This window comes from Trachypithecus francoisi, unplaced genomic scaffold (assembly GCF_009764315.1).
Source record: "Trachypithecus francoisi isolate TF-2019V2 unplaced genomic scaffold, Tfra_2.0 Lachesis_group12, whole genome shotgun sequence".
NCBI lineage: Eukaryota > Metazoa > Chordata > Mammalia > Primates > Cercopithecidae > Trachypithecus > Trachypithecus francoisi.
This window is the reverse complement of record NW_022681457.1, coordinates 85432055-85459175: the sequence shown is the minus strand read 5'-3', so window position 1 is coordinate 85459175 and position 27121 is coordinate 85432055. Positions and strand designations below refer to the sequence as shown.

At 42.3% G+C, this 27121-nt stretch overlaps 1 protein-coding gene across 1 annotated transcript in view; it reads left to right on the top strand.

Moving 5' to 3' along the window:
- The first annotated feature begins 2299 nt into the window (after positions 1 to 2299).
- LOC117092824 (microtubule-actin cross-linking factor 1, isoforms 1/2/3/5-like) overlaps positions 2300 to 27121 on the top strand; it is a 166931-nt gene continuing 142109 nt past the window's right edge. The window contains 2 exon segments of the mRNA XM_033227019.1: positions 2300 to 2859; positions 26532 to 26593. Of these exon segments, the coding sequence (XP_033082910.1) occupies positions 2751 to 2859; positions 26532 to 26593 (171 nt within the window). The 5' untranslated portion in view covers positions 2300 to 2750.

Genomic DNA, 27121 nt, shown 5'->3' with positions numbered 1-27121 from the left:
GCTCATATTTATCTGCTCAGATGTCTCCTTATTAGAAGAGCCTTCTCTGACCATCCTATATATATATAAAAGCGTAAACTTGACTGGGCGCAGTGGCTCATGCGTGTAATCCCAGCACTTTGGGAGGCCAATGCAGTTAAATCACAAGGTCAGGAGTTCGAGACCAGCCTGCCCAATATGGTGAAACCCCATCTCTACTGCAAATACAAAAATTAGCTAGGTGTGGTGGCACATGCCTGTAGTCCCACCTACCTGGGGGGCTGAGTCAGAAGAATCTCTTGAGTCCGGAAGGTGGAGGTTGCAGTGAGCCGAGATCGCACCACTGCACTCCAGCCTGGGCATCAGAGCAAGACTCTGTCTCAAAAAAAAAAAAAAAAGTAAACTTTCCCCTATTGACATTGACTCTCCATCTCCTCTTCATCTCCTTTAGTATTCTCCATAGCATTTATGTGACAAGCTATGTATTTACCTGTTTATATTTCTTTTCTATCTTCTCCTACTAGTATGTAAGTTCTGTGAGAGCAAGGTCTTTGTTTTGTTTACTACTATTGTTTCTGGTACCTGGAACATGACCTGGCACATAGTATGAAGTAAATATTTGATGAGTGAAATGTGGGTTAGCACAAAATTGTAGATGATCTTATTGCCAGATTTAAAAGTTCCCATTGTATTAGTGCTCCCATTAAGGGCCCTTTATTATTTTTCTGGGTAGTAGGTTATTCATATCTAAAACTCTTTCCTTGTGCCTCAACAAGCTCTAGGAAAAAGCAAAAGGAAAATAAATAAATAAAGATTTCACATAGAAAAAAAATAATAAAACCCTTCCCTATTATTGGAAAAAAACAAACGTGACATATATAAAGCAATTTTCATTTTTTAAAGCTTGTGAGACTATAACATCTTTATATCATAGTATAATAGGTACTCTATAAATAAATAAACAGGGTCTCATTTTGTCTCAAATAAAAAGGCTGGAGTGCAGTGGCATGATCATGGCTTGCTGCACCCTTGATTCCTGGGCTCAAGCCATCTTCCCACCTCAGCCTCCCCAGTAGCTGGGACTATACACACATGCCACCACATCTGGCTCAATTGTAAAAATTTTTTGTAGAAATACGGTCCCACTGTGTTACCCAGTCTGCTCCTGAACTCCTGGACTCAAGTGATCTTCCTGCCTCAGCCTCCTGAAATGCAGGGATTACAAGCATGAGCCACTGCATCTGGCCTGATTTAGTCAGTTTGGACAAATGTATACAGTCATGGAACCACCCCCACAATCAACATAAGGAACATTTCCATCATCCCCTATAGTTCTTTTGTGATCCTTTTAGTCAATTTCCTTCCCTCAGTCTCAGCCTCTTCCATTTCTAGTTGTATAGTTTTGCTTTTCTAGAAAGTTATATAAATGGAATCACATGGCATGTAGCCTTTTGTGTTTGGCTTTTTTCATGTAGCATAATAGTTTTGAGAATCATCTGTGTTGTTGTATGTATCAGTAGTTTTGTTCTATTTTATTGCAGAATATGTAGTCCATTATATGGATGCACAATTTGTTTATACGTTTACCAGTTGATGGACATTTAGGTTGTTTCCAGTTTTTTATATTATGAATAATGCTGCTGTAAACATTCATATACAGGTCTTTGTGCGGACATACGTTTCTGTTTCTCTTGGATAGATACCTAGGAGTGAGATTGCTGCTGGGTCCTCTGGTCTAAGGCCGGGCGCAGTGGCACATGCCTATAATCCCAGCACCTTTGGAGGCTGAGGCAGGATAATTGCTTGAGGTCAGGAGGTCGAGACCAGGCTGGCCAACATGGTGAAACCCCATCTCTACTAAAAATACAAAAATTAGCTGGGTGTGGTGGCATGCGCCTGTAATCCCAGCTACTCAGAAGGCTGAGGCAAGAAAATTGCTTCAACCTGGGAGGCAGAGGTTGCAGTGAACGGAGATCGTGCCTTCCAAAGTGCTGGGATTACAGCCATGAACCACCACGCCCAGCTAGATGGATTTTTTTTAACCCTTGAAAAATACTGCCTAAATGAGCAGTTTGCTCTCCTTGCTGATCTTCATCACATCTAGATGTCAGGTCTGCTTCATGGGAGCTTGCCCTGTATGTATCCTTCCTGGACTGATGTTCAGGCCCCTTGCTTCTCCTCCAGGGTTGTGGGTATGGAGGGGTTGCCCCCTGACAACTCCAGGGTACTTGTAGTGCTCATACATCCTCTTGTACTTTGCTTCCTCCCCGCAAGAGGTTCCCTAGTGCTTCTGTGACTTTTTTCTTCTGGCTACATCCTGAAGTCTGGCCTTCCAGGAGGGCTGGGAATGGAAAGTTAAGTGTGACGTCCTCTGACACCCTCCCTTCTAGTAGAAGGGTCTGAGGTTTGTTTATTTAAGCTGAGCAGAGGATGCCAAAGATAGAGGTTTGAGTCAGCTTGACACTGACTTAGGCGCTCCTTTTCACTCTCCTTGTTCCTTCTTCCCTTTCCCCTCCCCCGCTGGCCAGTTGTTTCCTGGGCTTTGTCTGAGATACACTGTACAGTTTTAGTCCCAGTCTACTAGTGCCTGCTGAAAAACAGTCAGAAGCGAAATGGAGGAGAAGCTGCCAGGAAGTTTCTGACAACACTAAGCTCCGGCCTCTGCTTCTGTGCTGATAGTACAGGACAGCAGTAACCTCAGGAGAAAGGCATCCAGAGGCCTGCGCTGAGCTTTTGGCTAACTCAAGGGAGGAGAAAGGACGGGCCTGGAAATGCCCTTCTTAGATTCATCTTATTTACCACCAACCATCTTTATTTTGACTCACGTTCTTGGAGTTGCTGGTGTTCTATACTGGAAGAGGCATACCAGAGGTAGAGCAGGTAACTAACTGGTATCCAGTTATTCTTTAAATCTACTGTGGGACTTTTGAGGGTGGGGTGAATGACAGAGGTCTTCCCAGTTGCTTTCCTTAAAGGGCCAGTACGTCCTTCAGCTGGGGTGCTGTCAGACTTAAGTGTGTGTGTGTGAGTGTAATGAAGAAGCTGGTCTGCCCTGGGGCCACTTTGGGATGGAGGGGGTGCTCTTTACAGTGAGTCTGTCTGGAGAGTGCTGGTTAGATGAGGTGATGACTGGGCCCGAAACTGAAGTGAAGTGGCTGCTATGCTGACTTAGTCTTTCGTCGGAGAACTGAACTCTTTCTTTACTTTCTCAATCTCAGAGTGGTTTATTGGACCCTTGTTTTTAACTGAAAACATACAGTAACTCTGTACCCTCCTCCAGGTATGTATTTGGGTTGGAGAAGTTTCTGTTAACTTGGTGTGTTTTGGGGTGAGAAAAGGCAGAGGAGGAAGGGTCAGTCAGCGGAAGGGGTCAGTCCTTGCCAAGGGGCATCCTGGAACACTGGGTGTCTGTGTTCTCTTTGATATCATTGATACTATTCCTACACAGTTTGGCTGTGTGTATGCGAATTATCTTGTTCAATGCAAGGAAGTTAATAATCCCTCTCTTCCCTAGGGAATCAGGCTTTAATAATTAAAAATTTTTTTTTTTTTTTTTTTTTGTAATGGCACCAGAGCCCTCATTCTTCTCATATTGCTATTAGTTATATTCTATTGACTTCTAAACACTCAGAGCAGGGATCAGCCCTCAGTTTGGCTAATTCTGAGTCTCCATAGTTGAGGATTCATATGGTCTAACTTTTACTGGAGTATACCCTTGGGTCTCATTGCCTTCAGTATTCTCATTGTGATGGGCTCACTACCTTCAAACTAAGGTATGTAGACACTTTTTATAGTGTATCTTACAAGTCAAGGTGGAGAATTGATGGCTTATTATTTAGCTTTCTATTAAAAGTTCACAAACGCCTGAGAGAATTAGAATTAGATTCAATCATACCCCAGTGTCCTTTCCAGTAAGTCTCAGAAAAGCTTTTGACTGAATATTCAGATCCTAGTGTGTGTCTATATCAGCAAAAACAAAGACAGACATTTTAGAGTATGTTTGATTGTATGGTGGTGTTTTTAAAAAAGCCACCTCAAAGTGGCTTTCCTGTATTTGAACTTAGAAAGAAAGAGATAGGCAGGCTTAAGTTGTTTGCTCCTATTTACTATTTCACATGTAATGAGAAAATAAATATAATATCATTTAGGTGGAGGCTGCTGCTTTTCTTTCCTTGTGCATTATGGTAATGTCATTTCTAAACATTAATAACTAATAATTAGTTGTTAATATTTTTAAAGTTTATCTTCAGTATAGGACTTTTATGGAACTTAAGAGCTATCACTCTGCATTTTAAGTGAGTTCTTTTTTATGTTTAGAAATATTAATTTCACAAACAACCATAAAGTAATTGAAATAAAAAGATACATTGTAAAAGATTTTTATTTCTGTGAAACAACTTTGATTCTAATATCAAATAGTTATATTGGGAATGTGCTATGTTCGCTTTATCTGTAAAATGAGAGATGTCTTTTTTCAATTGGAGACTATGGATTCCAAATCTTCTGTGAAGTTTCTTAGGAGATTCTGTACCCATTTTATTATAATTGCAATTTTAAGATGCATTTCATTTATTTAAAAATATGTTTTTAAAAATAATATGTACACTCTAATTACTTGCCAGTTGGACATCGCAGAATAAAGTTTTTCCACCATCTCTGTGTATATATTTGTACTATTAATAAATGTACCCTTGATTAAAAACACGAAGATTGTTTCTTCTGATCTAGTTTTTTTTTTTTATTGGAATTACATACACTATTGCAGAGCAAATTATAGAACATAGGTCCTGTGCCTAATAATAGTAATAATAATGATTTAGGCAAAGCTCAGTTGTATGAGCTCAGGTGTTAACTGAACATAATAGTGAAGTGGGTAACTCATCTCTAGGTAGTAATATTGTAGTACTGATTTAGTGTGTGTACCAGAAGTTTCTGTTCTTTTTTCTCACTTTTCTATTTGTGTTTACATATTATGAAGAATGTTCATAGTTGTTTTTTTTTTCTTTCTTTCTTTTTTGGAGACGGAGTTTTGCTCTTGTTGTCCAGACTGGAGTGCAGTGGTGCGCAATCCTGGCTCATTGCAAGCTCCGCCTCCCGGGTTCAAGTGATTCTCCTGCCTCAGCCTCCCAAGTAGCTGGGAATACAGGCATGTGCCACCACAGCCGACTAATTTTGTATTTTTAGTAGAGACGGAGTTTCTCCATGTTGGTCAGGCTCGTCTCGGACTCCTGACCTCAGGCGGCAGATCAGACCAGCCTGACCAACATGGAGAAATCCTGTCTCTACTAAAAAATACAAAATTAGCGGGGTGTGGTGGCGCATGCCTGTAATCCCAGCTACTGGGGAGGCGGAGGTTGCGGTGAGCTGGAGTGGAATCTCACCATTCCACTCCAGCCTGGGCAACAAGAGTGAAACTTCATCTAAAAAAAAAAAGTCAGTAAATATTAGCTTGAATAAATAAAAAAGTAAAGATGGCACTAGCTGTAAACTGTAGCATGAACCACTCCATGTTCATTTGTTTATTAAGAGGATTTGGTTTAGTTTAATGTGTGATCTAAAATGGATGCTCGGTATAGGTTAATTAGATGATATAGAGTTGCCCTGTGTTTTAGTTTATTAAATCTCACATTTTGATAGTATAAGCAGGAAGAGAGCTTTATGGTTTTTTTCCTCTCTAGGGTCTTGTTTTCTTTACCTGTAAAATGAAGGAGTTGGATAATATGATCTCTTAAAGTTTTCTCCATTTCCAACATCCCACTAGGAAGAACAGCCATAATCGTGGATCCAAACTATATGAAGTACAATCTAAGATTGCATTCCATCACCTCCCCATCTTGGCTTTTTTATTTAAAGCAGTTCCCTTTATCATACTATTGGGTTATATTAAACCTAAGATCAATTATAAAATGGCCAAACCTTGTACATGAATTGTTGTCTCCCTTGCAATCGCTGCTATGGGTTTGGTTGTCTTGAACTTCAGCATAAGACTTACAGGTATCCTAGAGCCAGGTGTGGTGGCTCATGCCTGTAATCCTAGCACTTTGGGAGGTGAAGGCATGGGGATCACTTGAGGTTAAGGAATTTGAGACCAGCTTGGCCAACATGGTGAAACCCCATCTCTATCAAAAAATTAAAAAATTAGCTGGGTGTGGTGGTGTGCGCCTGTAATCCCAGCTAGTCGGGAAGCTGAGGTGGGAGAATCACTTGAACCCGGGAGGCAGAGGTTGCAGTGAGCCAAGATTGCACCACTGCATTCCAGCCTGGGCAACAGAGAGAGACTCCATCTCAGGAGAAAAAAAAAAGACCTACAGGTATCCTAGTTAAATTTTGTCCTGTGAGATTTGTTGCAGCCTTCTAAACTTTTTAGATTTCTTTGAGCTTTAATTCTTCCATGTATGGCAATAGCTGTGTGTTCTCCATTTATGTTATCTACAAATTAGTTAAGCACATAATAGGGACTCAAATATTTGAATAAATGGTCATATATCTAACGTGTCTTTGCTCAAATAACTAAAGCATTAGAATGTTTAATCAAGGTAGAGTCTTAGTCTTTTCCTTTCTTTTCCTTTTTTTTTCTTTTAAAGAAACAAGGTTTTGCTATGTTGCCCAGCCTGGACTTGAATTCCTGGACTCAAGCCTCCTCCCACCTTAGCCTCCCAAGTAGCTGGGGCTGTAGGCACCCTCTACCATGCCTGGCTCTTTTTCTTTCCTTTGCATTTTTCTTTTTCTTTCTTTTTTTTTTTTTTTTTGAGACGGAGTCTTGCTCTGTCACCCAGGCTGGAGTGCAGTGGCGCAATATCGGCCTACTGTAAGCTCCGCCTCCCAGGTTCACACCATTCTCCTGCCTCAGCCTCCCAAGTAGCTGGGACTATAGGCGCCCGCCACCACGCCTGGCTAATTTTTTGTATTTTTAGTAGAGATGAGGTTTCACCATATTAGCCAGGATGGTCTCGATCTCCTGACCTCGTGGTCCGCCTGCCTCGGTCTCCCAAAGTGCTGGGATTACACGTGTGAGCCACCGTGCCCGGCCTGCATTTTTTTTTTTTCTTAAATATTTGTACAGTGTAGTAGAAAGACCACTTAACTTGGAATCAGAAGATCTAGGCTCTAAGCCCTTGCTCTTCTGCTTACTACTATGTAATGCTGGACTGGTCACTTAACTTCCTCTGGTCTTCAAATTTCTAGGCTGTTTGAGAAGAAAAAAGACTAAGGTCTCTAACTTTCTGTGATTCTGATTCAGTTCGATCATCTGGCTTGTTCTTGGAAGTCATATGGAATTGTGGTTGAGAGCAGGTTGAGAGTCTGGAGTCAGATTGCCTGTGTTTTTATCCTAGTTCTGTCACTACTGGCTGAGTGACATTAGTCTGTCTGGCCTCTATTTCCTCATCTGCAAAATGGGTTTAATTATGCTGCTTGGTTGTTTTTACTTAGTTTCTTCTTCTTCTTCTTCTTCTTTTTTTTTTTTTTTTTCTTTTTTCTTTTTTTTGTGAGATGGAGTCTTGCTTTGTCGCCCAGGCTGGAGTGCAGTGGCATAATCTCAGCTTACTGCAACCTCTGCCTCCTGGGTTCAAGCGATTCTCCTGCCTCAGCCTCCCGAGTAGCTGGGATTTCAGATGTCTGCCACCACGCCCAGTTAATTTTTGTATTTTTAGTAGAGGTGGGGTTTTACCATGTTGGCCAGGCTGGACTTGAATTCCTGACCTCAAGTGATCCTTCCAGAACTCCTGACCTCAAGGGGTCCATCCATCTTGGCCTTCTGGAGTTCTAGGACTGCATGCATGAGCCATAACGCCTGGCCTTGATTTAGTTCTTAGAACACATTCTGCATGTGGTAAGGAATATGTGATTATTTGCCATCATTATTAGAATTTTTTCACATAAGATATCATTGAAGACATAGTACTTTCCTGTGAGCTGTTGGGATGAAACAGTAATTGTCCTTATTTTTTAATTTTTAAATTTAAAAAAATTTTCATATATAGAGACGGGCTTTCTCCATGTTGCCCACGCTGGTCTCGAATTCCTGGACTCAAGCAATCCTCCATGTCGTCCTCTCAAAGTGCTGGTGTTACAGGCTTGAGCCACCAGCGCCCGGCCAATCTTTATAGTTAGTAATTAAGAACTGTGACATGCCGGGTGTGGTGGCTCACACCTGTAATCCCAACATTTTGGGAGGCTGAGGCGGGTGGATCATGAGGTCAAGAGTTCAAAACCAGCCCGGCCAAGATGGTGAAACCCTGTCTCTACTAAAAATACAAAAACTAGCCAGGCACTGTCGTGGGCACCTGTAATCCCAGCTACTCGGGAAGCTGAGGCAGGAGAATCGCTTGAACCCGGGAGGCAGAGGTTGCAGTGAGCCGAGATTGCGCCACTGCACTCTAGCGTGGGCAACAGAGCAAGACTCCGTTTCAAAAAAAAAAAAAAGAAAAGAAAAAGAAATGTGACAGAAGCCAATACAGGGGTATATAAAAAGTAGATGATATGTTATGATCACTGTCTTACACGTTAGAAAGAAAGATGTTTGTGTCTTGTATATCTTTAATAGTGGGTGATTTGGGCATTTTAGGAAAGACATTAAGTATATACCTTCAGTTTTCTTTGTTTCTGTGAGAAAGCCAGTAGCTGTCAATTCTCAGGTAACTTCTGACCACATGTGGAAATACTGGCCTGAACCTCTTCCCTCCACTCACCCTTTTTAAGATCTGCAGGTAGCAGCCAGATTCACTTTTTCCTACCTTTAACAGGAAATGACTAAAGGTTGGGGAAAAAAGAAGGGGAATGGCTCGGAGGACTCTACTAGCCCATCTCCTCTGGATAATTAAGAGCTGACTGTCCTATTCAAAGTCCTCTCCTCCATTGCAGCAGAACTTGCCTCCTTTTTGAGGCCCAGGACCTCTTGGGAACTTGAAGGGAAGGCCTGTCTCCTGTAGGTAGACTGATCTTGTCCCCATGACTCTACCCTACTTTTCTCAGTCTGCAGTGCCGTTAGGGGAAATAGGTTCTGCTTGAGTGCCAGGGAATTGAGGAGATGGCAGATTTTGGTTCACTTTCCTCCAGCTTCACCCAGTAATTTTTGGAGACTGTGAATTCAGTATTTCCAGAAGTTGCCGCATGTGCTCATTTTGGATGTGTCCTAAATCTCTAGTCAACCAGAGTTAAGTATTTTTTTATTTTATTTTTTTGAGACATAGTCTTATTCTGTCACCCTAGCTGGAGTGCAGTGGTGCAATCTGCACTCACAGCAATCTCTGCCTCTGCAGTTCAAGTGATTCTTGTGCCTCAGCCTCCCAGGTAGCTGGAATTACAGGCATGTGTCACCATGCCTGGCTAAGTTTTGTATTTTTTAGTAGAGGTGGAGTTTCGCCATGTTGGCCAGGGTGTCTCCAACTCCTAACCTTGGTCAAGCGATCTGCCCACTTTGGCCTCCCAAAGTGCCGGCATTACAGGTGTGAGCCACTGTGCCTGGCCGAGTTAAATGTTTTTATTTCTTACCCTTCCCAAGAATATTTCACCTTCTTACATATACAACTCCTGTACCTTAGTTTGCTTATTCTGCTTTAGGTCCTTCTCAGAGACAGCAGGGTATAACAGGAAGCACAACTTTGGAACTGGACAGATGGACGTGTAATCTTGGTCAAGTTATTTAACCTTTTAAAGTCCTAGCATTTTTATCTCTAAAATGGAAATGATAATACCTTTCTTGGAGAATTGTTGGGGTTAAATGAAATGATATTTAAAATTTTTAGCACATTAACTGTGAACTAACAGTTACAGTAAATGTTCAGTTAATTTTAGCTTAGATTATTGAGTGCCTTCTAAATGTGATAGAGATTGGATTATAAAGACAAAAGAGTCCCTACACTCAGAAAATTTATTTTTTTATTTTTTATTTTTTATTTTTGAGAGAGTCTCACTCTGTGCAACTTCCACCTCCTGGGTTCAAGCAGTTCTCCCACCTCAGCCTCCCAAGTAGCTGGGATTACAGGCATGTGGCACCAAGCCCAGCTAATTTTTTTTGTATTTTAGTTAGAGACGGGGTTTTACCGTGTTGGCCCCAGGGTGGTCTTGAACTCCTGAGCTCAGGCAATTTACCTGCCTTGGCCTCCTAAAGTGCTAGGATTACAGGCGTGAGCCACTGCACTCAGTCTCATTCAGGGAATTTAAATCTGATAAAAGAAGAGGTTACTAAATATGAGTCAGGAAATGTTCATTCCTTTTTTTTGTCTCTTCCCTATTTCTTATGCATTCCTTTTCCCAGTACAAGGCAAATTCTAGGAGGACCTTTCCTCTCCAAGGCTAAAAAGAGTCTTATAAGAGAGACAAACTGAGTACAATTGTCACAGGTTATCGGGGTGACTGAGAGCTTAGTCTAGGCGGGATAAAGTCAGCTGTGAGAACCGTTATTAGTAAGCAGTAACAGGATTATTAGCAGTTTGTAGGTGGGAGGGATACCCACTTGGGAGTGAAGTTGTCAAGCAACTGAGGCAGGTCATAGGGCTTGTTTAAACTGAATGGCCTTCTAGGCAAGTTTGCATTTACTTGTTTTCATTTGTAGTCTTTTGGGCTAATCTCTGGAAACTTGCTTTCCTACGTGCTGCCCCTCCTCCCTCCCTGCCTTCAGGACAGGATTGAAAGCAGCATTAGCCTGAAGAAGTCGTTCTATTTAGGGAGCTAGAGCGGAGGGCCAGTGATTAGGCCCTTATCTGCAACGGGGCCTTTTTGAGTGTTGTGGGGCGGGGCTGCAGTGTCTGTCCTGACACCCACAGAGGCTGGACTTCTCTGTCCCCTGGTTGGGTCAGAACTGTGAAGAACCAATAGAAGGGCCAGGCCAGCTGAATGAAAAAGCCCTTCATTGTGTTTCTTCAACATTCCAGTGTCTGGTACAATTAGCCAAGACTCGGAAAACAAGTTGGACAAACAAGCAGGCAGCCTTCTACTGATGGATAAAAGGATTTCTGGCACAACTGAGTTAAGTGCACTGACTGTAAAGACAGAGTAGGAGGCTCTGGGAAGAAGAAGGGGACTTTGGAATGCCATTCCTGGCTGTGATGGGAAAGAATGGAGCAACAAGCAAACGGTATTTTTGAAGCTGATAAAATCTGCTGTGATAATCTACCTGGGAGGCTGGCTGAGGCGAGGCTGGCTGAGGTGGGGCTACTCTGTAAAGTACATGGAATCATTGGGGAGTGACTGTGACTCTTCCCTTTGGGCAGCTGTAAGTGTGGGGAAGGGAAACTCTTTGGAATCTAGGGATCTGTTTGCAGTGGACAGTGAGTGTATGAGCTTGCTCCATTATAGTCTCTCCCATCATGAGACCTTCTCAGTTGGTTAACACTTTATGTGTACTTCTGCCTGAGAAGAGGCACACCTGAGGAGCAAGTTGTTGGGCAATGGATGCACTGTTCCTGACTTGGCAGCAAACCACTTAGCTCACTAGCTCTCCTGCGACTACGATTCCCCAGATTACAAGCTTCTGCTCTGCAAATGGAGGGTAATTCAAAGACCAGTTTCTACCTACTCGGGCTTACTCACTTCATACCTTGACTGGACTTTGGCATATGGAGCTCTCCCTCTGTATGCTCTAATTGGTCTGGAAACACTGAGCCGGTGATACTTTTGAACAGCGTGCTATATGCCTGAGACATGGACCCAGTTTTTGGAAGTGCCCTAAGGAGGAGCTTCCTCTCTGACCTCAAGGGAAGAAGGAGGTCAGTAGGAAGTGGTGGGTGGAGCCACTTCTCTGTTCTGCTGTCTCCTCTCTACACCTCGCAGCCCTTTTTCAGGAGCTGTGAAGGGTGCACAGGCCACTAGCTGGAGGTTCTTTGGTACCCCCTCCTTTTAGGTGGGGTCAGCAGGCACAGGGGCGCCATGTGGCCGAGTTATCAAGATGAGCACGAGTTCAACGCCCACCTGGTTTGTCGCATGTGCTGTATGGGTTAGTATGTGAAGTTTTTTTTTTTTTTTTCCTTGTCTGGGCCTGAGGATCCCAAATAGCCCTTGCTCTCATTGACTCATAGGAATGCATGGACTTTGAAGCCTTGTGGTGTTACAACCTTTGGGCTTGTTAAAATGTGCAGTGGAATAGATTGGGGTGCCCTACTTCCCGGGGAACTTCTTAAGCTTGCAGTAACTGGCAGTTAAGAGCCCAAGCTTTGGGTATAGGACTTTTTTATAGAGACTGAATTCATACTTATGCTTCTGCCTGTATCAGGAAACCACTTTTAAGGTATGTTGCGTAGTGCTGAAAGTCCAGAGTGTATTTTTAGCAGAAGTTGGTTGGTTACGGAGTCCACCTCTGAGCAGACTGGGGGGGGATGGTTGGTAGGAGGGAGGAGTCATGGCCTATGTTTCCTCTTTGGGGTTTAGTGCTAGTTCTTTTACACTTTACTCTGCCAGCTGTGACAGAGAGAGAAAAAGACTCAAAGATGATCTGGGGACAAGGACCTAAAGTCATGTTAGCTGTGACTTAGATCTCTCTTGATAAGGCATCATTAAATAATGATTGTTTAAGTAATGTCCTGTGGCCTTGAACAAGTGACTTAAGCTTTTTGGCCATAGGTTTCCTTGGTTTCAAAATTATAGGGTGTATACATTGGCGCTAGACTGAGAGACATCAATTCTCTGTAAAATGTAAAAAAAAAAAAGATAAAGAAAATATAGTGTGTCTTTCATAAAGCTAAACTTAAAAGAATTGTTTTTTATTCTGAAATTGTCTTTCCTATTTTTTAATGTTAAAATATCCTTTATTTTGTGAAAGAATTGTTATTATGTGGTAGTGTGTTTTTAAGATATTCCTACTTAGCAAAATGAAAAGTTGACAGCTGTTAGGCTTTCTGATTTATTGTGGAACATGTATTGGTCTATGAAATCTAAGTTTGGGAACCACTGGTTTGGTAATCTACTGTCTTTTGATTTCATACTTTGAGGCTGTAACAAGGAGCAAAATTGTGACCCAAACAGGCAGATTTTCATTAAAATTGAAGTAACTCGTTGTTTGATGAAGAGAAGACTTTAGAAAAATCTCAGAGAAGGAGAGCAACAGAACTAGGGTTCTGATCAGTGTCCTGACTCCTAGGCTAGTGCTTCCAAGTAGGTGCTTTTTGAGGAAAAAAAGCTGACACAGCAATAATGCTTGGGGCACAGGAGGGACAGTTTTAGTGGTCTACTTTTTTATCTTTCCTGTATCGTTGAGATGTCTTCCCTGGGACCTAGAAGAAAGAATTGCCTGTATCTAAAAGTGCTTGGAGATAAACATACAGCAAAAGGGCCTTTCCTGTAACCAACAGAGAAGTATAGGAAAGTCCAAAACCTTTATTGAAAGTTTCAGGGCAAAAATATAATATAGCCCCGTCTCCCACAATCCCACATAATCCCCTAAAGACACTGTAGCCTAATAGTTAAGAAAATGGGCTTGGCATCAACTGTCTACATGGGGTTCCTACTCCACCACTTAACAGCAAAACCAACTGGGAACATTGCTTAACCTTTCTCTAGCTCGTTTTCCTCATTTTTTATTTTTCTTTTTCTCATATCACTATAAAATAAAATCACTTGTATAGGGAGAATGGATGAAGATTAGCAGTAGATTTTCATGTTATATAGTTTTCACATTATATTACTGCTATAACTACCAGCTAGCATTTATTAACTTATGTGTGAGAAACTAGGCTAAGTTCTTTCATATCATATACTCCTCACAATCACTCCATGATTTAGGGTCTATTTTGTTTTATTTTATTTTAGAGGTGGAGTCTTACTCTTGCTCAGGCTGGAGTGCAGCGGCATGATCTTGGCTCACTGCAACCTCCACCTCAGGGGCTCAAACGATTCTCCTGCCTCAACCTTCCAAGTAGCTGGAATTACAGGCATGCACCACCACGCCTGGCTAATTTTTGTATTTTTGGTAGAGATGGGGTTTCGCCATGTTGCTTAGGCTGGTCTTGAGCTCCTGACCTCAAGTGATCCATCTGTAAAAAATAAAAATAAATAAAATTACGATTCAAACCTCATTGCTTAAAAAAGGGAATAAAACAGACTCTAAATCAGCCGGGTGTGGTGGCTCATGCTTATAATCCCAGCACTTTGGGAGGCTAAGGCAGGCGGAGCAGTTGAGGTCAAGAGTTCAAGACCAGCCTGAGCAACATGGTGAAACCCCATCTCTACCAAAAAATACAAGTTAGCAGGGTGTGGTGGCGTGCGCCTATAGTCCAAACTACTGGGGGTGGGGTTGGGGGGCGGCTGAGGTGGGAAGATTGCTTGAGCCTGGGAAGCAGAGGTTTCAGTGAGCCAAGATCCACTCTAGCCTGAGTGATAGAGCAAGACCCTGTCTCCAAAAAAAAAAAAAAAAAAAAAAAAAAAAAAAAAAAAGAGGCTGGGCACAGTGGCTCGCACCTGTAATCCCAGCACTTTGGGAGGCTGAGGCGGGCGGATCATGAGGTTAGGAGATCGAGACCATCCTAGCTAACACGGTAAAACCCTGTCTGTACTAAAAATACAAAAAATTATCTGGGCATGGTGGCGGGCGACTGTAGTCCCAGCTACTTGGGAGGCTGAGGAAGGAGAATGGCGTGAACCTGGGAGGTGGAGGTTGCAGTCAGCCGAGATCACACCAGTGTACTCCAGCCTGGGCAACAGAGTGAGACTCTGTCTCAAAAAAAAAAAAAAAAAAAAGCAAAAAAAAAAAAGCTTCCCACATGATTTTGAGATGGTTGGTTTACAGACTGATATTTAGGAACTATTGGCCTAACTCCTCATTTTATTTGCAGAGTTGGAAATATAAATAAATTTTTAAAAACAACAAAGGACAAACTCCCAATTTTATAGGTGAAACTCAGGCTCAAAGAAAGGAAATGAATGCCATGTAAAGATATGAACCATAGACTAGACAGCAGGAAATCCAAGTTATAGACCTAGCTCTGCCCCTGTGTGACCTTGTCTAAATTATTTAATCTCTCTGGGCCTTGGTTTCTTCATCTTTAAGATGATTTTTGAGGACTCTTAAAACTCTCTCTTTGTATTTATGAAATACTTAGTTTTTCTGACTGTGATATTCCCGTGAATTTTCTAAGAACTATTGAGCCTTTCTTCCTCTTGTGTTCTTATATGTCTCTCCCTCTCACTGTGGCTCTCTTTTTTTGCTACCATGCTTACTCCTGGATTTCTTTATCTCACTTCTGTCCTTTATTCTCTGATTCTCAATAGTCCAAAGAACTACCGTTATAATAAAGATTAGGTTTTCCTAAGAAATAAGGTAAATTTTTTTTTTTTTTTTTTTTTAGACGGAGTCCTGCTTTGCTTTGTCGCCCAGGCTGGTGTGCAATGGGGTGATCTCGGCTCACTGCAACCTCCGCCTCCCGGGTTCAAGTGTTTCTCTTGTCTCAGCCTCCCAAGTAGCTGGGATTACAGGCACGTGCCACCACACCTGGCTGATTTTTGTACTTTTAGTGGAGATGGGGTTTCACCATGTTGGCCAGGCTGGTCTCGGACTCTTGACCTCAAGTGATCCACCCATCTCAACCTCCCGAAGTGCTGGGATTACAGGCACGAGCCATCACACCGGCAGAAATAGGGCAGAATTTTAATTTTGCATTGAAGCTTCTACAGTTGTCGCTTCCTTAAAGCCCCAAATCTCAATCCTCATTGGTACTTTCTCGGCCTGCACCCAATCATTGGTGATAAATGCCTTTCATGAATCCCTATTATAGTTAGTACTTCTCCTTTTACCTTGATTATATAGGACAGTATTGTATTGTCTTCTAATAAATTTATGGAGGTTAAAAGTCTACGATCTGACAGACTTGGATTTGAATCTCGATTCTACTATATACCGTGTGACTTTGGGGAAATTACTAACAAGTCTTTCTGAGCATGAATTTGCTGAACCATGAATAAGCATACTTGATAGAGTTGTGAGGATTGTCAAATACTAAATGAGATAGGCCTCGCACAGCACCTGACACATAATAAACACAATAAATATCAAGCTCCACCTTATCTCCCAAAGTAGACTTGTAGCCTTCTCAGGATAGCAATCATTTATAATGTTGGTGCCATTATATATTATTGCTAACACATTTTAATTGCTTGACCTCCAATTTAGCCTGTTTCCTTTACGCTTACATTGGGAACATTAAGTGGTACAAAATCCCCTGGATCCAAATGTGGCAAGGAGAATTTAGGAAAGCTGAATCTGTAGAGGGAATATCTGAGTGGGAATACCTGCTCCTTGCTGAAGAGCAGTCTTTTTTAGAGATGGAATCTCACTCTGTCGCCCAGGCTGGATTGCAGTAGTGCCATCTCAGCTCACTGTAACCTTTGCTGCCCGGGTCCAAGCAGTTCTCCTGCCTCAGCCTCCCGAGTAGCTGGGATTACAGGCTTGTGCCACCACTCCCGGCTAATTTTTGTATTTTTAGTAGAGACGGGGTTTCGCCATGTTGGCCAGGCTGGTCTCGAACTCCCGACCTCAGGTGATCTGCCCACCTCAGCCTCCCAAAGTGCTGGGATTACAGGCGTGAGCCACAGTGCCTGACCTGAAAATATCATCTTAATGTGTCCTATAGCTATAACCTTGACACCTAGAGGACTCTCATTATATATTTGTTAAATCAATATTTTTCAATACCTATCATTGTCCTAAATGTTGGATATTTAATGAAAAAAAAATTTTTTTTTTTTTTTTTTTTTTGAGACAGAGTCTTGCTCTGTCGCCTGGGCTGGAGTGCAGTGGCCGGATCTCAGCTCACTGCAAGCTCCGCCTCCCGGGTTTACGCCATTCTCCTGCCTCAGCCTCCCAGTAGCTGAGACTACAAGCGTCCGCCACCTCGCCCAGCTAGTTTTTTTGTATTTTTTAGTAGAGACGGGGTTTCACCGTGTTAGCCAGAATGGTCTCGATCTCCTGACCTCGTGATCCGCCCGTCTCGGCCTCCCAAAGTGCTGGGATTACAGGCTTGTGCCACCGCGCCAGCCCGAACTCTGCCGTTCTTTACCCACCACCTTCTAAAGGCTATTTAAAATAGCTAAAGGCTATTGTTTCTACCTCTACATTGCATGACAATGTACCTGCCCTCTTCTTTACTTTCCTGCTGCCTCTGCCCTAATTTATGCTATTTCAAGATGTTTTTCCTGGTCTGTCATTGTGAGCCTTCTAACTGGTTCTTTTGCCTCTTAATGTCTTTCTGGTACAATGTGGCCTTCAGTGCAAAGCCAGATTAGTCTTCCCAAAACATACTCTAGGTCAGAAAATTTCAGTGGTTCTGCTTTGTCTACTTAATTAAGTACCTACTCCTTACTCTAGCTTTCTGAGTCCTTTGTGATGTCAGCTAGCTGTTCTGTTAGCCTGGTTGCTCATCACACTGCTAACTGCATGTGATGCATGCAATAGCCATACGTTCCCTAAAACATATCCTGTATACTTACATGTCTCCAAATCACTACTTGTGCTTTGTAAATTTAAAAAAAAATTTTTTTTTTTTGAGACAGGGTCTTGTTGTCACCCAGGCTGGAAGGCCGTGACACAATCTTGGCTCACTGCAACCTCTGCCTCCTGGGCTCAAGCGACCCTCACACCTCAGCCACCCAAGTAGCTGGGACCACAGGCTCAAGCCACCATGCCTGGCTTATTTTTGTATTTTTTGTGGAGGCAGTTTTGTCATGTTGCCCAGGGTGGTCTTGAACTCCTGAGCTCAAGTGATCCACACACCTCGATCTCCGAAAGTACAGGGATTATAGGCATGAACCACCATGCCCAGCCTACTTGTGGTTTTTTTTAGTTTGGAATCCTTTGACCCCTTTTTGGGCTGCCAGAATTCTACTAGTTATCCAAGGTTTAGTTCAGACACCGTTCACTCCGTAGCCTTTTGTCTAAGATCAGGTGTAGTTCTACCACGCCTTCCATGAACACCTCCTACCTCTCTGTGAGGATTAATCAACTCTATGCTTGTGCTATAGTGTCATTTTGTGCAGCTTGTATCTGGTGTGTTATTTACTTGGTGTTACTGTTAATTATTTACATGTTGTTCTCCATCACTAGATTGTAAACTTTATGAGGTCACAAAACAGACCTATGCCAACTTTACTTCCCTTCTGTGTCAGCTGTGGTATATCGTTTTTAGATTTCCAGGTGGTGGTTGGTGTTTCTGGGCTTCTTGAAGCTCTTGTCATTTTTCTGTGGCCTTTGGAAACAGCAGAGGCTCTTCTTTCACTTGTTTTTTGAATGATTCATAATGTACTGGGACTACATGGATAGGCTATGTTGGATCAGAATGTAGAACTTTGCACCTCAAATGCAGGCTTTCATTTGACGTCAAATGAAATTGACGTCAAAATTGCTCTCAAATTGCTCTTAGTAGAGTAGGACAGATAAACAAATAAACAGTGATACCCTGCAGTAAGCACACAAACTAGTGTGTGTAAGAGATGGGAAAAGCTCCTGGAGGAGGGGATAGTTGAGTTAAATGCTGAAGAATGAGTAGTCAGAGAAGGGGAGAGCTATATTCACAGTGTATGTGCAAAGGCATGGAACTGAGAGAAAACCTGCCCCATTTGCAGGAATTTTTTTAAACAAGGCTGGAAGTTTTTATGGAAAGGTAGAGGGATGAGTGGTAGGTAGACATTCCATCATAATGGGTCTTAGCTCCCAAGCTAAAAAGTTTGAATGTTATCCTGAATGGAGGCATCAAGCTTTGGAATTGGGTAGAGCTGGGTTCAAGTTTGACTTCATGACTTACCTTGTGATCTTGGGCACGCTGCTTCATCTGTCTGGACTTTATTTTTCCAGTAAAATAATACCTAACTTACAGAGTTGTTGAGCATTAGAAAGAATAGATATAAGGTGCTTAGCACATAAGTTGGTGCTCAATAAATGCTATTAAATTTTTTTTTTTTTTTTTTTGAGAGAGAATCTTGCTCTGTCACCTAGGCTGAAGGAGTTCAGTGGTACTTTCTTGGCTCACTGTGACCTCTGCCTCCTGGGTTCAAGTGATCCTCATGCCTCGGCCGCCCAAGTAGCTGGGATTTTACAGGTGCCTGCCACCACGCCTGGCTAATTTTTGTATTTGTAGTAGAGACAGGGTTTCACCAAGTAGACAAGGCTGGTTTTGAACTCCTGACCTCAAGTGATCCGCCTGCTTCCGCCTCCCAAAGTGCTGGGATTACAGGTGGGAGCCACCGCACCCAGCCTAAATGTCAACTGTTAATAATATTGGGCAAATAAGGGCTCACTGAAAGATTTTAAGGTGGACAGTTACAAGATCAACCTTGCCAGAAAGGTTGCTGACACCACTGAGAAGGGTGGATTACAGCAGGGATATCTGTTGGAAGCAAAGAGAAAAGAAGACTTCAGTTTTAGACAAGTTGAGTTTGAGATGAGCATGAAAGTTTTAGGAGGCCATTGAATATATGAGAGTGGTAAAGGCCTCGCCTAAACATACAGATTTGGAAATTATCATTGTATAGGTCACAGCTGAAACTATGGATGTTCATTAAATCATTAAGGGAGAATGTAGAGAACAGCTATTTTTAATTTTTGTTGAAAAGCTATGGGTCCCCCCACCCCCACTGCCCAACACACACACACACACACACACACACACACGACACAAAACATTTTGCGTGTAATTTTAGGTGGTTCCTGAACACTCCTTCTCCAAAACCTGTTAGTGGACTCTTGGGTCCTTGGACATCTGAAGAAGCTGTAATACATCTGAAGAATGAAAAGAAAAGAGGGCTAAGGATGAGTAACATTTAAGGGATGAACGGAAGAGAAGAAACAACCAAAGAAGGAGGAGGAAAACTAGGGTAGAATGGAGTCTCAGATTCAAGAGAGAGAATCGATTTAAAAGGTGAAGGAATGATCAACAGTGTCTTCTGCTACAGAGAGTTTAAGTGAGATAGAACTCAAAACTATCCATTGGGTTGGCAATTAGGTGACTATGGGGAGAGCAGTTTCAGTGAATGTGTGGGGCTGGAATCCAGGTCACATGGAATAAATAGGAGGTGGGGAAGTGGAGTCTGAGCGTTGTCATCATACTTGTTCAGAAGCCAACAGGAGAGAACCAGGAGAGGGAGAGCAGTTGAAGATACACAGACTAGGGAGTATTGTTGGATTAAGGTTCCCATGGAGAAGAGGAGCAATGATTTTAGGTAGAAGGACTGACTTAGGTTCTGAAAAGGGACAACTCTGGCAATGAACTAAAATAAAATTAGGGTAGGTATTGGTAGCACGATGCTCAAAGACCTTTGTTGATGAAGATCAATAAAGTTGGAAACAAATATTAAATCCTTCTAATTAGGCTGGGTACAGTGGCTCATGTCTGTAATCCCAGCACTTTGGAGGCTGAGGCGGGAGGATCGCATGAGGCCAGGAGTTTGAGATTAGCCTGGACAACATACTGATACCCTGGCTCTACAAAAAATTTAAAAATTAGCCAGACATGATGGCGTGCACCTACAGTCCTAGATACCTGGGAGGCTGAAGCAGGAGGATCGCTTGAGCCTGGGAGTTCGAGGTTGTGGTGAACTATGATCATGCCACTGCATTCCAGCCTAGGAAACAGAATAAGACCCTGTCTCAAAACAACAACAAATAGCAAAGTTTTCTAATTTAAGCCTTCTAATTCAGTAACCTCTAAGTAATTAATAAGGTTTAAAGTGTTAAATCTGAAAATTAGATGGGCAGTTGGGTTCTCCACTTCTGTAGAGATGCTGGTGGTGGGCCATGGGCTCTCGCTTCTTTGTTTATAGCCTTTGGTGGGGCTGAGATTATAAAGAACCTTAAAATGAATATTGCCTTTTCTTTGCCAGTTTTCCTCTCACATAAGGGTACTTTCTGAGACTTTTACCTCAGTGTTACCTTTCTGCCTAACCTGCAATGTTAGGCAGAAAGATCTTTGCTAGGCCTGGAGTTAAACTAGGGATTTATGTGTTAGGAGCCAATCTAAAACTTACTAAATAGTTTGAGAGTCTGAGCTATTATTCTGAAGGTCAGCGTAATTCTTAATGTTGCTTCTTGGATTTCCTTGCTGAAGATTAAGATATTAAACTCTAGGCACTGTAATATTCTTTGAAGTTTAAACCAGGAATGAACTTTCATGTAATTGATGGTCATACCAACATAGGATCTTAAAAAATAATCTTCCAGCTCTTAGGGGCAAAGGAATTCTATAAAACCCTTTTCTGAGGAGCTTATGGCTCAGCTCTAAGCAGGCTAGCTAGTCTTGGGAAGGGCTTGTAATCATGTTGCCTTTAATGATTATATTCACAATAAATACTTAAATGTCTTTCTCCAGAGCTGAAAGTCAGCTTTTTAGCTTTTGGAAGCATGATTGGTATGAGACCATCAGGTTTCCTTAGTACATTACCATTATGGAAGGGCTTGGTAGATTAACAGAATAATTTGTGGATAGTAATTTTTTTTTTTTTTTTTTTTTGAGATGGAGTCTTGCACTGTTGTCCAAACTGGAATGCAGTGGCGTGATCTCGGCTCGCTGCAACCTCCGCCTCCCAGGTTGAAGCAATTCTTCTGCCTCAGCCTCCCGAGTAGCTGGGACTACAGGCCACCACACCCAGCTAATTTTTGTATTTTTAGTAGAAACGGGGTTTTACTATGTTGGCCAGGCTGATCTTGAACACCTGACCTCGTGATCCACCTGCCTTGGCCTCCCAAAGTGCTGGGATTACAGGTGTGAGCCACCGTGTCCGGCCTATGGATAGTAAAATTAAAAAGAATCATGCTACTCACATGTTCAGGTCTAAACGAAATGAGGCAATGCACTAAAAAGAAACCAGAAGAATTCCACCTCCTTAAAAGTACTTACTAGTTTAAAAGAAAATCTGTTAATTTTTTCCTTTTTCTTTTCTCTTTTTTTTTTTTTTTTTTTTTTTTTTTGAGACCGAGTCTTGCTCTGTCACCCAGGCTGTAGTACAGTGGTGCGATCTCGGCTCACTGCAAGCTCCACCTCCCGAGTTCACACCATTCTCCTGCTTCAGCCTCCCCAACAGCTGGGACTATAGGCACACGCCACAATGCCCGGCTATTTTTTTTGTATTTTTGGTAGAGACGGAGTTTCACCATGTTAGCCAGGATGGTCTCCATCTCCTGACCTCGTGATCCACCCACCTCGGCCTCCCAAAGTACTGGGATTACGGGCACGAGCCACCGTGCCTGGCAATTTTTTCCTTTTTCATCTGTATGTTGTTTGACCTATTACAGCAAACATACATAGCTTTTATAAAAAAAGAAATTATAAAAGGAAAGAACACTTCTGTCATCAGAATGAGAATTTTTAAAATTAGAATCAGACTGTTTTTGGCTATGAAGGTAATTAATATAGTGAAGCACGGTGGGCCTGATATCATGTGAAAATGTAATGTACACAATTTTAATTAGCTCTAATTTTTCCACCATGCCTTCTTATATCAGCACACAAGTGATACTTACTGGCATGTTGTGTTTTTGTTTTTTCAGACAGAGTCTCAGTCTGTTGTCCCATCTGGAGTGCAGTGGCACAGTCATAGCTTGCTGCAGCCTCAAACTCCCAGGCTCAAGTGATCCTTCTGCCTCAGCCTCCCAAAGTGCTAGGATTACAGGCATAAGCCAGCTTGCCTGGCAGGGTTTTGAGGTTTTTATATATTGAACTGGATTCTTGTAGGTAACTCAGTTCTGATTTCATTTAATGTGTTTCTGTAGCCAGTCTTCTAATCATACTTGGCCAATTAAGAACCCTCTCTGGTGGTTTTATGTTTGAGGTCTTACTATGTAGAGCTTTAGGTGTTGCCAGTTGTGGGAAATACAAAAATGTAAATTATGGTCTCATTGAGGAGTTAATGATCTCACTGGTAATATAAGAATAAGCATATTAAAAGTTCAGAACACTATATAATTATTTAAGTGCTGATCGAGTGATTAGCCCAGTAAGTAACATAGATATTTGGAGGACACAGAGACTGTTGAGAACTGGAGTTGTCAGAAAAGGCAGCCAGAATTTTTCTTAAACACAAATCTGAGCATGTCATTCTCCAATTCAAAATCTTTCAGTGCTTCCTCTTACCTATAGGATAAAGTTCGGGTTCCTTAAGCTTGTCATGAAAGGTCATGATTTTGCTCATACCATCCTATCTTGCCACTACCTAGTTGTCTTTCAACTATTCCTAATTCTGTGCAGTTCTTTGAACATAAGCTTTTTCTTGTCTCCATGAATTTGCATTAGCTATAACTTTATGTAGCAACTTTGTTCCTTCCCTTCTCTTTCTGGTTTATACTCATCTTTTAAGGTTAGACAGAGTCACTCCTCTTGGAAACTTCATTAAGTCCCCCATATTTCCTGTCCCTACCAAGGTATGCTTAACCTCTTATGTTCATGAGCACTCTGTGCTTACCTGTTATAGCACTTGTCAAACTGCTTTGAAGTTATTTCTCTTATTTAAAGAATAAATGAGGCCAGGTGCCTGTAATCCCAGCATTTTGGGAGGTCAACGTGGGTGGATCACCTGAGGTCAGGAGTTTGAGACCAGCCTGACCCATATGGTGAAACCCCGTCTCTACTAAAAATACAAAAATTAGCTTGATGTGGTGGTGGGCACCTGTAATCCCAGCTACTCTGGAGGCTGAGGCAGGAGAATCGCTGAAACCCAGGAGGCAGAGTTGCACTGAGCCCAGATCGCACCATTGCATTCCAGCCTGGGCGACAAGAGCAAAACTCTGTCTCAAAAACAAATAAAGGATACATGAGTGAATGAACGAGGTGGATTTTAAAGAATAAATACCATTTGGAGAGATGAAGAGAAGTAGCCTGCCATGAAGGGAAAATAAGTAGTATGAGCAAAGTGTCAGTGATTTCGATGAGACTATAGTTGGAAGCTGATTCTGATTCAGTCTGCAGATGACCCGGGCTTGGAAAGGATGATGATGTTGGATAACTAAATCAGCATCTAAAAAGATCAAAGTATGTTGGAATGACAGTGGTCAAATCTAGTAAGAATCTTGGCTTCAAATACTTTCAAGACTCCATCAATTGAAAGATGGATTAAACTTTTAAGTCTAATAATAATACTTTTTTGTTTTTTTTTGAGATGGAGTCTCGCCCTGTTGCCAAGCTGGAGTGCAATGGCACGATCTCAGCTCACTGCAACCTCCGCCTCCCGGGTTCAAGCTGTTCTCCTGCTTCAGCCTCCCGAGTAGCTGGGATTACAGGCATGCGCCACCTTGCCCGGCTAATTTTGTAGTTTTAGTAGAGACGGGGTGTCACTATGTTGGTCAGGCTGGTCTTGAACTCCCAGCCTCAGGTGATCTGCCCGCCTCAGCCTCCCAAAGTGCTGGGATTACAGGCATGAGCCACTGCACCTGGCCTAATAATAATACATCTAACAGTCCCAAATGAGAGTCAATAGGCAGAAGTCATAAGGAAAGCAGATTATGACATTTTATAGAATTATTACATTGGTACGTTGTCTTTCTTCCTCTGTTAGTGAATTCTCTGTTATCCTAAATTTTAAACATCAAGAATATTGTAGATTTATGGGAGAGTTGTAGAGACCTTTCAACGTGAACTTATGATTCTTTGTTGTCAAAGGGATTTGTGTGTCAGCAAAGAATTAGACTATATAATTTCTAAGGTCCATTCCTTAGTGCTGTAGTTCATAGTAGGAAGAAAATTGTTCCTTGCAAAGCAAGAAAGGATTCAAGGCTGAAAATAAGGATGTGAAGATAAAAACAGAGACCAAGATAAGAAGTGCTTGTTGAATGGCTATAAGCTCAGGAAAAATAAGTAGATAAATATATTCACCTGGGATGTAGAACAAGCATTGACATTGTTTGGAATGGCAGTATGTTGGCTTTTCCTAGGGGATCAATAAGAAGAAAGTAACTGGGCAATGGGGAGCGAGAACCTGGCTGAAGCTTGTATGAATTACTAGTGAACCAGATTTATATACCTCTGCAACTTTCTTCTGAAATGTTCTCTGTCTTGGAAAAGATATGGAAGAGTCAAGCAGCGGGCAATGGTGGTAATTTAGGTTTGCAGATTGTCATGGTGAATGTAGTAGTAGGTGGTTAGGCAGGGAGAGTCCCTAGGGTATTAGTGAGGGAAGCTTTGAATTGCATAACCATGTTGTCTGGCATGGACTGGGATTATCTTAGATGTTCTTTTTCTTTTTATGAGACTGTGTCTTACTCTGTCACCCAGGCTGGAGTGCAGTGGTGTGATCACAGCTCACTGCAACCTCCGCCTCCCAGGTTCGAGCGATCCTCCCACCCTCCCACCTTAGCCTCCTGAGTAGCTGGGACTACAAGTGCACACCACCAGCTGACCAATTTTTGTGTTTTTAGCAGAGGTAGGGTTTTGCCATGTTGGCCAGGCTGGTCTCCAACTCCTGAGCTCAAGTGATCCACTGGCCTCAGCCTCCCAAACTGCTGGGATTACAAGGCGTGAACCACCATGCCCGGCTGTAGATGTCCTTAATGAATAGGGTAAAATAAGAATGGAGTGATTGAAGGTTTAGAATGATTAGGAGAGGGTATGAGAGACTGATAATGGTAAGTGCTAAATAGGTATGTTTGGGGAAGGAATAAGGCCCAAAATGTGGCAGTGTGGTGGCTGGACATGAATTGGAGATGAGTGCCCGTGGAGCCAAGTAGGCACAGATGCATTGTCACATGTATCTTCACGTATATGTAGAGATGATAAATGAACCAAGTCATCAGGGAAGGCTAAGGTAGATTTGCCATGTGGAAGGGGATAGGCTGCGGGGCATGGTCCGTGACAGTGAGGATGATTTGAACAAGATGTTATAGGGGATGGTGTGGGCTTTCAAAAATAGAAAAGGACCAGGACTGATGGCTCAGTGGTCTAGAAATGGCTCTGGGGAATTGGCAAGAGTCGGAGAAAGTAAGTCCTTTACAGGATAAGGTCTCTGTGGAGCAGTCATTGTCAAGCATTGATAGTCATGTTTCTGTTAAAGAGGTAAAAAAAAAAATGGAGAAAGAAACTCCGTTTGCTGCTATGACAGGAGAAGGGAGAGAGGGAAGAGATGTTCAGTGGGGGTAAACTGGGCAGCTTTGAGAGTTTGAGTGTTATGATAATGGCTGGTAAAGAAATTGGAATGAAGAAATTACTGGGGTAGGAGAGGGAGGGAGTTGGGCTTTACTCAGGCAGATCAGCACATGAAGAGTGAAATTTAACCACTGCAATATGTGTGTCCCAAATGTCAAGGCCACCCCATCTGTTGGTGGTATCATGGCTTTGGCTTTTTGAAGCTTGTTGTGAGAGAAGTGGGGAATCACCCTGCCCCCTGCTCTGCTCAAATTATGATGCCAAGGAGACTTTGCCATGGTATGATTTTTGAGGCACATGATGATTCTGTCTAATTTGTAAAGTGACAACGTGATCAGGACCAAAGAGGAAGTTCAGCTAGGCCAAACCTTCCTAAGAAGAAGTCACTGTCCCACAGTTATGTGGGTAAGTTGTTCTAGAGAAACATAGGTGTGGGCAGGGCTGCAGTGTGGGAACCTGTTACCTGCGTAGCACTAAGCCAGTGCCTTCTCTGTGTTTTCTTTACAGATGAACGGGACCGGGTTCAGAAGAAAACGTTCACCAAGTGGGTCAACAAGCACTTAATGAAGGTAGGACCCCTTCATATATATGCTGCCCCAGCACCTCTCACTGCTCTCATCTGGATCTGTCATTCCATCTTTCAGATGGTTTAGATTGCTTGCTGTGTGCTCGAGTCTATGAAGATACACGTGACTTTTCTTTTCTCTTTCCTTTTTTAATAGAGAAGGGGTCTTGCCATGTTGCTCAGGTTGTTCTCAAACTCCTGGGCTCAAGCAATCCTACTGTCTCAGCCTCCAAAGTTCTGGGATTACAGGCATGAGCCACCATGCCCAGCTTTTTGAAAACTAACATAGTCATAATAGCATGGAAACTTGTATTAAACTACTTCTTGGTGAAGACAGTATTACCTACCATTACGTCAGGAGGCAGAGGTTGAGGATACCATGGGATGATTTAAAAAATTCAAATAACAGTTTACTCCTAGCTTTATACATTACTTTATAAGCCTCTTTCTTTTTTTTTCATTTATTAATTTATTTTTTAAATAGAGACAGGGTCTCACTATGTTGCCCAGTCTGGTATCAAACTCCTGGGCT